The sequence below is a fragment of the Coregonus lavaretus genome (assembly GCF_964263955.1).
Source record: "Coregonus lavaretus genome assembly, chromosome: 27".
Classification (NCBI taxonomy): domain Eukaryota; kingdom Metazoa; phylum Chordata; class Actinopteri; order Salmoniformes; family Salmonidae; genus Coregonus; species Coregonus lavaretus.
In genome coordinates this window covers 42,554,616-42,568,294 of record NC_140014.1, presented here as the reverse complement: position 1 = coordinate 42,568,294, position 13,679 = coordinate 42,554,616, and the positions used below count along the sequence as shown (strand labels likewise).

Below are 13,679 nucleotides of genomic sequence, written 5' to 3'. Positions count from 1 at the left end.
CTGCACCAGGCTGGGAAGACTGAATCTGCAATAGGTAAGCAGCTTGGTTTGAAGAAATCAACTGTGGGAGCAATTATTAGGAAATGGAAGACATACAAGACCACTGATAATCTCCCTCGATCTGGGGCTCCACGCAAGATCTCACCCCGTGGGGTCAAAATGATCACAAGAACGGTGAGCAAAAATCCCAGAACCACACGGGGGGACCTAGTGAATTACCTGCAGAGAGCTGGGACCAAAGTAACAAAGCCTACCATCAGTAACACACTACGCCGCCAGGGACTCAAATCCTGCAGTGCAAGACGTGTCCCCCTGCTTAAGCCAGTACATGTCCAGGCCCGTCTGAAGTTTGCTAGAGTGCATTTGGATGATCCAGAAGAGGATTGGGAGAATGTCATATGGTCAGATGAAACCAAAATATAACTTTTTGGTAAATACTCAACTCGTCGTGTTTGGAGGACAAAGAATGCTGAGTTGCATCCAAAGAACACCATACCTACTGTGAAGCATGGGGGTGGAAACATCATGCTTTGGGGCTGTTTTTCTGCAAAGGGACCAGGACAACTGATCCGTGTAAAGGAAAGAATGAATGGGGCCATGTATCGTGAGATTTTGAGTGAAGATTAAACGTGGCTGGGTCTTTCAGCATGACAATGATCCCAAACACACCGCCTGGGCAACGAAGGAGTGGCTTCGTAAGAAGCATTTCAAGGTCCTGGAGTGGCCTAGCCAGTCTCCAGATCTCAACCCCATAGAAAATCTTTGGAAGGAGTTGAAAGTCCATGTTGCCCAGCGACAGCCCCAAAACATCACTGCTCTAGAAGAGATCTGCATGGAGGAATGGGCCAAAATACCAGCAACAGTGTGTGAAAACCTTGTGAAGACTTACAGAAAACGTTTGACCTGTGTCATTGCCAACAAAGGGTATATAACAAAGTATTGAGAAACTTTTGTTATTGACCAAATACTTATTTTCCACCATAATTTGCAAATAAATTCATAAAAAATCCTACAATGTGATTTTCTGGAACATTTTTTCTCATTTTGTCTGTCATAGTTGACGTGTACCTATGATGAAAATTACAGGCCTCTCTCATCTTTTTAAGTGGGAGAACTTGCACAATTGGTGGCTGACTAAATACTTTTTTCCCCCACTGTATGTAAACTTCTGCCTTCAACTGTATGTGGACATCCCTTCAAATTAGTGGATTTGGCAAGTTCAGCCACACCAGTCGCTGACAGGTGTATAAAATTGAGCACACAGCTATGCAATCTCCATAGACAAACATTGGCAGTAGAATGGCCTTACTGAAGAGCTCAGTGACTTTCAACGTGGCACCGTCATAGGATGCCACCTTTCCAACAAGTCAGTTCGACAGATTTCTGCCCAACTGTAAGTGCTGTTATTGTGAAGTGGAAACGTCTAGGAGCAACAACGGCTCAGCCGCAAAGTGGTAGGACACACAAGCTCACAGATCGGGACCGCCGAGTGTTGAAGCGCGTAGAGCGTAAAAAGATCGCTGAGTTCCAAACTGCCTCTGGAAGCAACGTCAGCACAATAACTGTTCGTCGGGAGCTTCATAAAATGGATTTGGCCGAGCAGCCGCACACAAGCCTAAGATCACTATTCGCACAATGCCAAGCATCGGCTAGAGTGGTGTGAAGCTCACCGCCATTGGACTCTGGAGCAGTGGAAACGCGTTCTCTGGAGTGATGAATCAAGCTTCACCATCTGGCAGTCTGACGGACGAATCTGGGTTTGGCGGATGCCAGGAGAACGCTACCTGCCCCAATACATAGTGCCAACTGTAAAGTTTGGTGGAGGAGGAATAATGGTCTGGGGCTATTTTTCATGGTTTGGGCTAGGCCCCTTAGTTCCAGTGAAGGGAAATCTTAACGCTGCCAATGACATTCTAGATGATTCTGTGCTTCCAACTTTGTGGCAACAGTTTGAGGAAGGCCCTTTCCTGTTTCAGCATGACAACGCCCCGTGCACAAAGCGAGGTCCATACAGAAATGATTTGTCGAGATCGGTGTGGAAGAACTTGACTGGCCAGCACAGAGCCCCATCGAACACCATTTGGATGAATTGGAACGTTGACCGCAAGCCAGGCCTAATCGCCCAACATCAGTGCCCGACCTCACTAATGCTCTTGTGGCTGAATGGAAGCAAGTCCCCCGCAGCAATGTTCCAACATCTAGTGGAAAGCCTTCCCAGAAGAGTGGAGGCTGTTGTAGCTGCAAAGGGGGGGACCAACTCCATATTAATGCCCATGATTTTGGAATGAGACGTTTGACGAGCAGGTGTCCACATACTTCTGGTGTATGTTGGAAACTCCCACTAACCCATGCCTCCACCAATCTAAAGCTTTTAGTTCTGTTGGAAGTAGTGAACGACTGGAGGAGGAAGGAGATATGATTGGGAAACACCAAGAATCCTACATGCGCCAGGTACTAACGATGAAGTTCCTTATATTCCCAATGCTGATTGGTCCTCCCCAGGATGTGACCTACCTGTGCCAGGTACTAACGATGAAGTTCCTTATATTCCCGATGCTGATTGGTCCTCCTCAGGATGTGACCTACCTGTGCCAGGTACTAACGATGAAGTTCCTTATATTCCCGATGCTGATTGGTCCTCCTCAGGATGTGACCTACCTGTGCCAGGTACTAACGATGAAGTTCCTTATATTCCCGATGCTGATTGGTCCTCCCCAGGATGTGACCTACCTGTGCCAGGTACTAACGATGAAGTTCCTTATATTCCCGATGCTGATTGGTCCTCCCAGGATGTGACCTAGCTGTGCGTGGGAGTTGCAATAGGATGTCATCAGGGACGACACGTAGATGGGATATCCAATGGGCTGGTCACATGAAGAGTTGATCATGTTGCGTAGCGCCTGTTTGGCGTTCTGGATGCTCCCGCGTTCCGGGTTCCTGTTCCGTAAGAACACCAGTTCCTGCTGCTGTCCCGCCCACAGGCCTCTCACACACTCCTTATTAACCTGTAGGATGGAACCCAGAGATAAAACAGTTAACCCTAACCCACCCACACACTCCTTATTAACCTGTAGGATGGAACCCAGAGATAAAACAGTTAACCCTAACCCACCCACACACTCCTTATTAACCTGTAGGATGGAACCCAGAGATAAAACAGTTAACCCTAACCCACCCACACACTCCTTATTAACCTGTAGGATGGAACCCAGAGATAAAACAGTTAACCCTAACCCACCCACAGACCTCCTTATTAACCTGTAGGATGGAACCCAGAGATAAAACAGTTAACCCTAACCCACCCACAGACCTCCTTATTAACCTGTAGGATGGAACCCAGAGTTAAAACAGTTAACCCTAACCCACCCACAGACCTCCTTATTAACCTGTAGGATGGAACCCAGAGATAAAACAGTTAACCCTAACCCACCCACACACTCCTTATTAACCTGTAGGATGGAACCCAGAGATAAAACAGTTAACCCTAACCCACCCACAGACCTCCTTATTAACCTGTAGGATGGAACCCAGAGATAAAACAGTTAACCCTAACCCACCCACACACTCCTTATTAACCTGTAGGATGGAACCCAGAGTTAAAACAGTTAACCCTAACCCACCCACAGACCTCCTTATTAACCTGTAGGATGGAACCCAGAGATAAAACAGTTAACCCTAACCCACCCACACACTCCTTATTAACCTGTAGGATGGAACCCAGAGATAAAACAGTTAACCCTAACCCACCCACACACTCCTTATTAACCTGTAGGATGGAACCCAGAGATAAAACAGTTAACCCTAACCCACCCACACACTCCTTATTAACCTGTAGGATGGAACCCAGAGATAAAACAGTTAACCCTAACCCACCCACACACTCCTTATTAACCTGTAGGATGGAACCCAGAGTTAAAACAGTTAACCCTAACCCACCCACAGACTCCTTATTAACCTGTAGGATGGAACCCAGAGATAAAACAGTTAACCCTAACCCACCCACAGACCTCCTTATTAACCTGTAGGATGGAACCCAGAGATAAAACAGTTAACCCTAACCCACCCACAGACCTCCTTATTAACCTGTAGGATGGAACCCAGAGATAAAACAGTTAACCCTAACCCACCCACACACTCCTTATTCACCTGTAGGATGGAACCCAGAGTTAAAACAGTTAACCCTAACCCACCCACAGACCTCCTTATTAACCTGTAGGATGGAACCCAGAGATAAAACAGTTAACCCTAACCCACCCACAGACCTCCTTATTAACCTGTAGGATGGAACCCAGAGATAAAACAGTTAACCCTAACCCACCCACACACTCCTTATTAACCTGTAGGATGGAACCCAGAGATAAAACAGTTAACCCTAACCCACCCACAGACTCCTTATTAACCTGTAGGATGGAACCCAGAGATAAAACAGTTAACCCTAACCCACCCACACACTCCTTATTAACCTGTAGGATGGAACCCAGAGTTAAAACAGTTAACCCTAACCCACCCACACACTCCTTATTAACCTGTAGGATGGAACCCAGAGTTAAAACAGTTAACCCTAACCCACCCACACACTCCTTATTAACCTGTAGGATGGAACCCAGAGTTAAAACAGTTAACCCTAACCCACCCACACACTCCTTATTAACCTGTAGGATGGAACCCAGAGATAAAACAGTTAACCCTAACCCACCCACACACTCCTTATTAACCTGTAGGATGGAACCCAGAGTTAAAACAGTTAACCCTAACCCACCCACACACTCCTTATTAACCTGTAGGATGGAACCCAGAGTTAAAACAGTTAACCCTAACCCACCCACACACTCCTTATTAACCTGTAGGATGGAACCCAGAGATAAAACAGTTAACCCTAACCCACCCACACACTCCTTATTAACCTGTAGGATGGAACCCAGAGTTAAAACAGTTAACCCTAACCCACCCACAGACTCCTTATTAACCTGTAGGATGGAACCCAGAGTTAAAACAGTTAACCCTAACCCACCCACACACTCCTTATTAACCTGTAGGATGGAACCCAGAGATAAAACAGTTAACCCTAACCCACCCACACACTCCTTATTAACCTGTAGGATGGAACCCAGAGATAAAACAGTTAACCCTAACCCACCCACACACTCCTTATTAACCTGTAGGATGGAACCCAGAGTTAAAACAGTTAACCCTAACCCACCCACACACTCCTTATTAACCTGTAGGATGGAACCCAGAGATAAAACAGTTAACCCTAACCCACCCACACACTCCTTATTAACCTGTAGGATGGAACCCAGAGATAAAACAGTTAACCCTAACCCACCCACAGACTCCTTATTAACCTGTAGGATGGAACCCAGAGATAAAACAGTTAACCCTAACCCACCCACACACTCCTTATTAACCTGTAGGATGGAACCCAGAGATAAAACAGTTAACCCTAACCCACCCACACACTCCTTATTAACCTGTAGGATGGAACCCAGAGTTAAAACAGTTAACCCTAACCCACCCACAGACTCCTTATTAACCTGTAGGATGGAACCCAGAGATAAAACAGTTAACCCTAACCCACCCACACACTCCTTATTCACCTGTAGGATGGAACCCAGAGTTAAAACAGTTAACCCTAACCCACCCACACACTCCTTATTAACCTGTAGGATGGAACCCAGAGATAAAACAGTTAACCCTAACCCACCCACAGACTCCTTATTCACCTGTAGGATGGAACCCAGAGTTAAAACAGTTAACCCTAACCCACCCACACACTCCTTATTAACCTGTAGGATGGAACCCAGAGATAAAACAGTTAACCCTAACCCACCCACAGACTACTTATTAACCTGTAGGATGGAACCCAGAGATAAAACAGTTAACCCTAACCCACCCACACACTCCTTATTCACCTGTAGGATGGAACCCAGAGTTAAAACAGTTAACCCTAACCCACCCACACACTCCTTATTAACCTGTAGGATGGAACCCAGAGATAAAACAGTTAACCCTAACCCACCCACAGACTCCTTATTCACCTGTAGGATGGAACCCAGAGTTAAAACAGTTAACCCTAACCCACCCACAGACTCCTTATTAACCTGTAGGATGGAACCCAGAGATAAAACAGTTAACCCTAACCCACCCACACACTCCTTATTAACCTGTAGGATGGAACCCAGAGATAAAACAGTTAACCCTAACCCACCCACACACTCCTTATTAACCTGTAGGATGGAACCCAGAGTTAAAACAGTTAACCCTAACCCACCCACACACTCCTTATTAACCTGTAGGATGGAACCCAGAGTTAAAACAGTTAACCCTAACCCACCCACAGACTCCTTATTAACCTGTAGGATGGAACCCAGAGTTAAAACAGTTAACCCTAACCCACCCACACACTCCTTATTAACCTGTAGGATGGAACCCAGAGATAAAACAGTTAACCCTAACCCACCCACACACTCCTTATTAACCTGTAGGATGGAACCCAGAGTTAAAACAGTTAACCCTAACCCACCCACACACTCCTTATTAACCTGTAGGATGGAACCCAGAGTTAAAACAGTTAACCCTAACCCACCCACACACTCCTTATTAACCTGTAGGATGGAACCCAGAGTTAAAACAGTTAACCCTAACCCACCCACACACTCCTTATTAACCTGTAGGATGGAACCCAGAGATAAAACAGTTAACCCTAACCCACCCACACACTCCTTATTAACCTGTAGGATGGAACCCAGAGTTAAAACAGTTAACCCTAACCCACCCACACACTCCTTATTAACCTGTAGGATGGAACCCAGAGTTAAAACAGTTAACCCTAACCCACCCACACACTCCTTATTAACCTGTAGGATGGAACCCAGAGTTAAAACAGTTAACCCTAACCCACCCACACACTCCTTATTCACCTGTAGGATGGAACCCAGAGATAAAACAGTTAACCCTAACCCACCCACACACTCCTTATTAACCTGTAGGATGGAACCCAGAGTTAAAACAGTTAACCCTAACCCACCCACACACTCCTTATTAACCTGTAGGATGGAACCCAGAGTTAAAACAGTTAACCCTAACCCACCCACAGACTCCTTATTAACCTGTAGGATGGAACCCAGAGATAAAACAGTTAACCCTAACCCACCCACACACTCCTTATTAACCTGTAGGATGGAACCCAGAGTTAAAACAGTTAACCCTAACCCACCCACACACTCCTTATTCACCTGTAGGATGGAACCCAGAGTTAAAACAGTTAACCCTAACCCACCCACACACTCCTTATTAACCTGTAGGATGGAACCCAGAGATAAAACAGTTAACCCTAACCCACCCACACACTCCTTATTAACCTGTAGGATGGAACCCAGAGATAAAACAGTTAACCCTAACCCACCCACAGACTCCTTATTAACCTGTAGGATGGAACCCAGAGATAAAACAGTTAACCCTAACCCACCCACACACTCCTTATTAACCTGTAGGATGGAACCCAGAGTTAAAACAGTTAACCCTAACCCACCCACACACTCCTTATTAACCTGTAGGATGGAACCCAGAGTTAAAACAGTTAACCCTAACCCACCCACACACTCCTTATTAACCTGTAGGATGGAACCCAGAGATAAAACAGTTAACCCTAACCCACCCACACACTCCTTATTAACCTGTAGGATGGAACCCAGAGTTAAAACAGTTAACCCTAACCCACCCACACACTCCTTATTAACCTGTAGGATGGAACCCAGAGTTAAAACAGTTAACCCTAACCCACCCACAGACTCCTTATTAACCTGTAGGATGGAACCCAGAGATAAAACAGTTAACCCTAACCCACCCACACACTCCTTATTCACCTGTAGGATGGAACCCAGAGATAAAACAGTTAACCCTAACCCACCCACACACTCCTTATTAACCTGTAGGATGGAACCCAGAGATAAAACAGTTAACCCTAACCCACCCACACACTCCTTATTAACCTGTAGGATGGAACCCAGAGTTAAAACAGTTAACCCTAACCCACCCACACACTCCTTATTAACCTGTAGGATGGAACCCAGAGTTAAAACAGTTAACCCTAACCCACCCACACACTCCTTATTAACCTGTAGGATGGAACCCAGAGTTAAAACAGTTAACCCTAACCCACCCACACACTCCTTATTAACCTGTAGGATGGAACCCAGAGATAAAACAGTTAACCCTAACCCACCCACACACTCCTTATTAACCTGTAGGATGGAACCCAGAGTTAAAACAGTTAACCCTAACCCACCCACACACTCCTTATTAACCTGTAGGATGGAACCCAGAGTTAAAACAGTTAACCCTAACCCACCCACACACTCCTTATTAACCTGTAGGATGGAACCCAGAGATAAAACAGTTAACCCTAACCCACCCACACACTCCTTATTAACCTGTAGGATGGAACCCAGAGTTAAAACAGTTAACCCTAACCCACCCACACACTCCTTATTAACCTGTAGGATGGAACCCAGAGTTAAAACAGTTAACCCTAACCCACCCACAGACTCCTTATTAACCTGTAGGATGGAACCCAGAGTTAAAACAGTTAACCCTAACCCACCCACACACTCCTTATTAACCTGTAGGATGGAACCCAGAGTTAAAACAGTTAACCCTAACCCACCCACAGACTCCTTATTAACCTGTAGGATGGAACCCAGAGTTAAAACAGTTAACCCTAACCCACCCACACACTCCTTATTAACCTGTAGGATGGAACCCAGAGTTAAAACAGTTAACCCTAACCCACCCACAGACTCCTTATTAACCTGTAGGATGGAACCCAGAGTTAAAACAGTTAACCCTAACCCACCCACACACTCCTTATTAACCTGTAGGATGGAACCCAGAGATAAAACAGTTAACCCTAACCCACCCACACACTCCTTATTAACCTGTAGGATGGAACCCAGAGATAAAACAGTTAACCCTAACCCACCCACACACTCCTTATTAACCTGTAGGATGGAACCCAGAGTTAAAACAGTTAACCCTAACCCACCCACACACTCCTTATTAACCTGTAGGATGGAACCCAGAGTTAAAACAGTTAACCCTAACCCACCCACACACTCCTTATTAACCTGTAGGATGGAACCCAGAGTTAAAACAGTTAACCCTAACCCACCCACACACTCCTTATTAACCTGTAGGATGGAACCCAGAGTTAAAACAGTTAACCCTAACCCACCCACACACTCCTTATTAACCTGTAGGATGGAACCCAGAGTTAAAACAGTTAACCCTAACCCACCCACACACTCCTTATTAACCTGTAGGATGGAACCCAGAGTTAAAACAGTTAACCCTAACCCACCCACACACTCCTTATTAACCTGTAGGATGGAACCCAGAGTTAAAACAGTTAACCCTAACCCACCCACACACTCCTTATTAACCTGTAGGATGGAACCCAGAGATAAAACAGTTAACCCTAACCCACCCACACACTCCTTATTAACCTGTAGGATGGAACCCAGAGATAAAACAGTTAACCCTAACCCACCCACACACTCCTTATTAACCTGTAGGATGGAACCCAGAGATAAAACAGTTAACCCTAACCCACCCACAGACTCCTTATTAACCTGTAGGATGGAACCCAGAGATAAAACAGTTAACCCTAACCCACCCACACACTCCTTATTAACCTGTAGGATGGAACCCAGAGATAAAACAGTTAACCCTAACCCACCCACACACTCCTTATTAACCTGTAGGATGGAACCCAGAGATAAAACAGTTAACCCTAACCCACCCACACACTCCTTATTAACCTGTAGGATGGAACCCAGAGATAAAACAGTTAACCCTAACCCACCCACACACTCCTTATTAACCTGTAGGATGGAACCCAGAGATAAAACAGTTAACCCTAACCCACCCACAGACTCCTTATTAACCTGTAGGATGGAACCCAGAGATAAAACAGTTAACCCTAACCCACCCACAGACTCCTTATTAACCTGTAGGATGGAACCCAGAGTTAAAACAGTTAACCCTAACCCACCCACACACTCCTTATTAACCTGTAGGATGGAACCCAGAGTTAAAACAGTTAACCCTAACCCACCCACACACTCCTTATTAACCTGTAGGATGGAACCCAGAGTTAAAACAGTTAACCCTAACCCACCCACACACTCCTTATTAACCTGTAGGATGGAACCCAGAGTTAAAACAGTTAACCCTAACCCACCCACACACTCCTTATTAACCTGTAGGATGGAACCCAGAGTTAAAACAGTTAACCCTAACCCACCCACACACTCCTTATTAACCTGTAGGATGGAACCCAGAGTTAAAACAGTTAACCCTAACCCACCCACACACTCCTTATTAACCTGTAGGATGGAACCCAGAGATAAAACAGTTAACCCTAACCCACCCACACACTCCTTATTAACCTGTAGGATGGAACCCAGAGTTAAAACAGTCAACCCTAACCCACCCACACACTCCTTATTAACCTGTAGGATGGAACCCAGAGTTAAAACAGTTAACCCTAACCCACCCACACACTCCTTATTAACCTGTAGGATGGAACCCAGAGTTAAAACAGTTAACCCTAACCCACCCACAGACTCCTTATTAACCTGTAGGATGGAACCCAGAGTTAAAACAGTTAACCCTAACCCACCCACACACTCCTTATTAACCTGTAGGATGGAACCCAGAGTTAAAACAGTTAACCCTAACCCACCCACACACTCCTTATTAACCTGTAGGATGGAACCCAGAGATAAAACAGTTAACCCTAACCCACCCACACACTCCTTATTAACCTGTAGGATGGAACCCAGAGATAAAACAGTTAACCCTAACCCACCCACACACTCCTTATTAACCTGTAGGATGGAACCCAGAGTTAAAACAGTTAACCCTAACCCACCCACACACTCCTTATTAACCTGTAGGATGGAACCCAGAGATAAAACAGTTAACCCTAACCCACCCACACACTCCTTATTAACCTGTAGGATGGAACCCAGAGATAAAACAGTTAACCCTAACCCACCCACACACTCCTTATTAACCTGTAGGATGGAACCCAGAGTTAAAACAGTTAACCCTAACCCACCCACACACTCCTTATTAACCTGTAGGATGGAACCCAGAGTTAAAACAGTTAACCCTAACCCACCCACACACTCCTTATTAACCTGTAGGATGGAACCCAGAGTTAAAACAGTTAACCCTAACCCACCCACACACTCCTTATTAACCTGTAGGATGGAACCCAGAGATAAAACAGTTAACCCTAACCCACCCACACACTCCTTATTAACCTGTAGGATGGAACCCAGAGTTAAAACAGTTAACCCTAACCCACCCACACACTCCTTATTAACCTGTAGGATGGAACCCAGAGTTAAAACAGTTAACCCTAACCCACCCACACACTCCTTATTAACCTGTAGGATGGAACCCAGAGTTAAAACAGTTAACCCTAACCCACCCACACACTCCTTATTAACCTGTAGGATGGAACCCAGAGATAAAACAGTTAACCCTAACCCACCCACACACTCCTTATTAACCTGTAGGATGGAACCCAGAGATAAAACAGTTAACCCTAACCCACCCACACACTCCTTATTAACCTGTAGGATGGAACCCAGAGATAAAACAGTTAACCCTAACCCACCCACACACTCCTTATTAACCTGTAGGATGGAACCCAGAGATAAAACAGTTAACCCTAACCCACCCACACACTCCTTATTAACCTGTAGGATGGAACCCAGAGTTAAAACAGTTAACCCTAACCCACCCACACACTCCTTATTAACCTGTAGGATGGAACCCAGAGTTAAAACAGTTAACCCTAACCCACCCACACACTCCTTATTCACCTGTAGGATGGAACCCAGAGTTAAAACAGTTAACCCTAACCCACCCACACACTCCTTATTAACCTGTAGGATGGAACCCAGAGATAAAACAGTTAACCCTAACCCACCCACACACTCCTTATTAACCTGTAGGATGGAACCCAGAGATAAAACAGTTAACCCTAACCCACCCACACACTCCTTATTAACCTGTAGGATGGAACCCAGAGTTAAAACAGTTAACCCTAACCCACCCACACACTCCTTATTAACCTGTAGGATGGAACCCAGAGTTAAAACAGTTAACCCTAACCCACCCACACACTCCTTATTAACCTGTAGGATGGAACCCAGAGTTAAAACAGTTAACCCTAACCCACCCACAGACTCCTTATTAACCTGTAGGATGGAACCCAGAGTTAAAACAGTTAACCCTAACCCACCCACACACTCCTTATTAACCTGTAGGATGGAACCCAGAGTTAAAACAGTTAACCCTAACCCACCCACACACTCCTTATTAACCTGTAGGATGGAACCCAGAGATAAAACAGTTAACCCTAACCCACCCACACACTCCTTATTAACCTGTAGGATGGAACCCAGAGATAAAACAGTTAACCCTAACCCACCCACACACTCCTTATTAACCTGTAGGATGGAACCCAGAGATAAAACAGTTAACCCTAACCCACCCACACACTCCTTATTAACCTGTAGGATGGAACCCAGAGATAAAACAGTTAACCCTAACCCACCCACACACTCCTTATTAACCTGTAGGATGGAACCCAGAGATAAAACAGTTAACCCTAACCCACCCACACACTCCTTATTAACCTGTAGGATGGAACCCAGAGTTAAAACAGTTAACCCTAACCCACCCACACACTCCTTATTAACCTGTAGGATGGAACCCAGAGTTAAAACAGTTAACCCTAACCCACCCACACACTCCTTATTAACCTGTAGGATGGAACCCAGAGTTAAAACAGTTAACCCTAACCCACCCACAGACTCCTTATTAACCTGTAGGATGGAACCCAGAGATAAAACAGTTAACCCTAACCCACCCACACACTCCTTATTAACCTGTAGGATGGAACCCAGAGTTAAAACAGTTAACCCTAACCCACCCACAGACCTCCTTATTAACCTGTAGGATGGAACCCAGAGTTAAAACAGTTAACCCTAACCCACCCACACACTCCTTATTAACCTGTAGGATGGCACCCAGAGATAAAACAGTTAACCCTAACCCACCCACAGACTCCTTATTAACCTGTAGGATGGAACCCAGAGTTAAAACAGTTAACCCTAACCCACCCACACACTCCTTATTAACCTGTAGGATGGAACCCAGAGATAAAACAGTTAACCCTAACCCACCCACAGACTCCTTATTAACCTGTAGGATGGAACCCAGAGTTAAAACAGTTAACCCTAACCCACCCACACACTCCTTATTAACCTGTAGGATGGAACCCAGAGTTAAAACAGTTAACCCTAACCCACCCACAGACTCCTTATTCACCTGTAGGATGGAACCCAGAGATAAAACAGTTAACCCTAACCCACCCACACACTCCTTATTAACCTGTAGGATGGAACCCAGAGTTAAAACAGTTAACCCTAACCCACCCACACACTCCTTATTAACCTGTAGGATGGAACCCAGAGTTAAAACAGTTAACCCTAACCCACCCACACACTCCTTATTAACCTGTAGTATGGAACCCAGAGTTAAAACAGTTAACCCTAACCCACCCACACACTCCTTATTAACCTGTAGGATGGAACCCA

General features: G+C 45.3%; 1 protein-coding gene across 1 annotated transcript in view; it reads right to left on the bottom strand.

The window, feature by feature from the left end:
• LOC311102783 (pecanex-like protein 1) overlaps positions 1 to 13,679 on the bottom strand; it is a 141,721-nt gene that overhangs the window by 12,274 nt on the left and 115,768 nt on the right. The window contains 1 exon segment of the mRNA XM_084144196.1: positions 2,731 to 3,005. Coding sequence (XP_084000322.1) covers positions 2,731 to 3,005 — 275 coding nt within the window.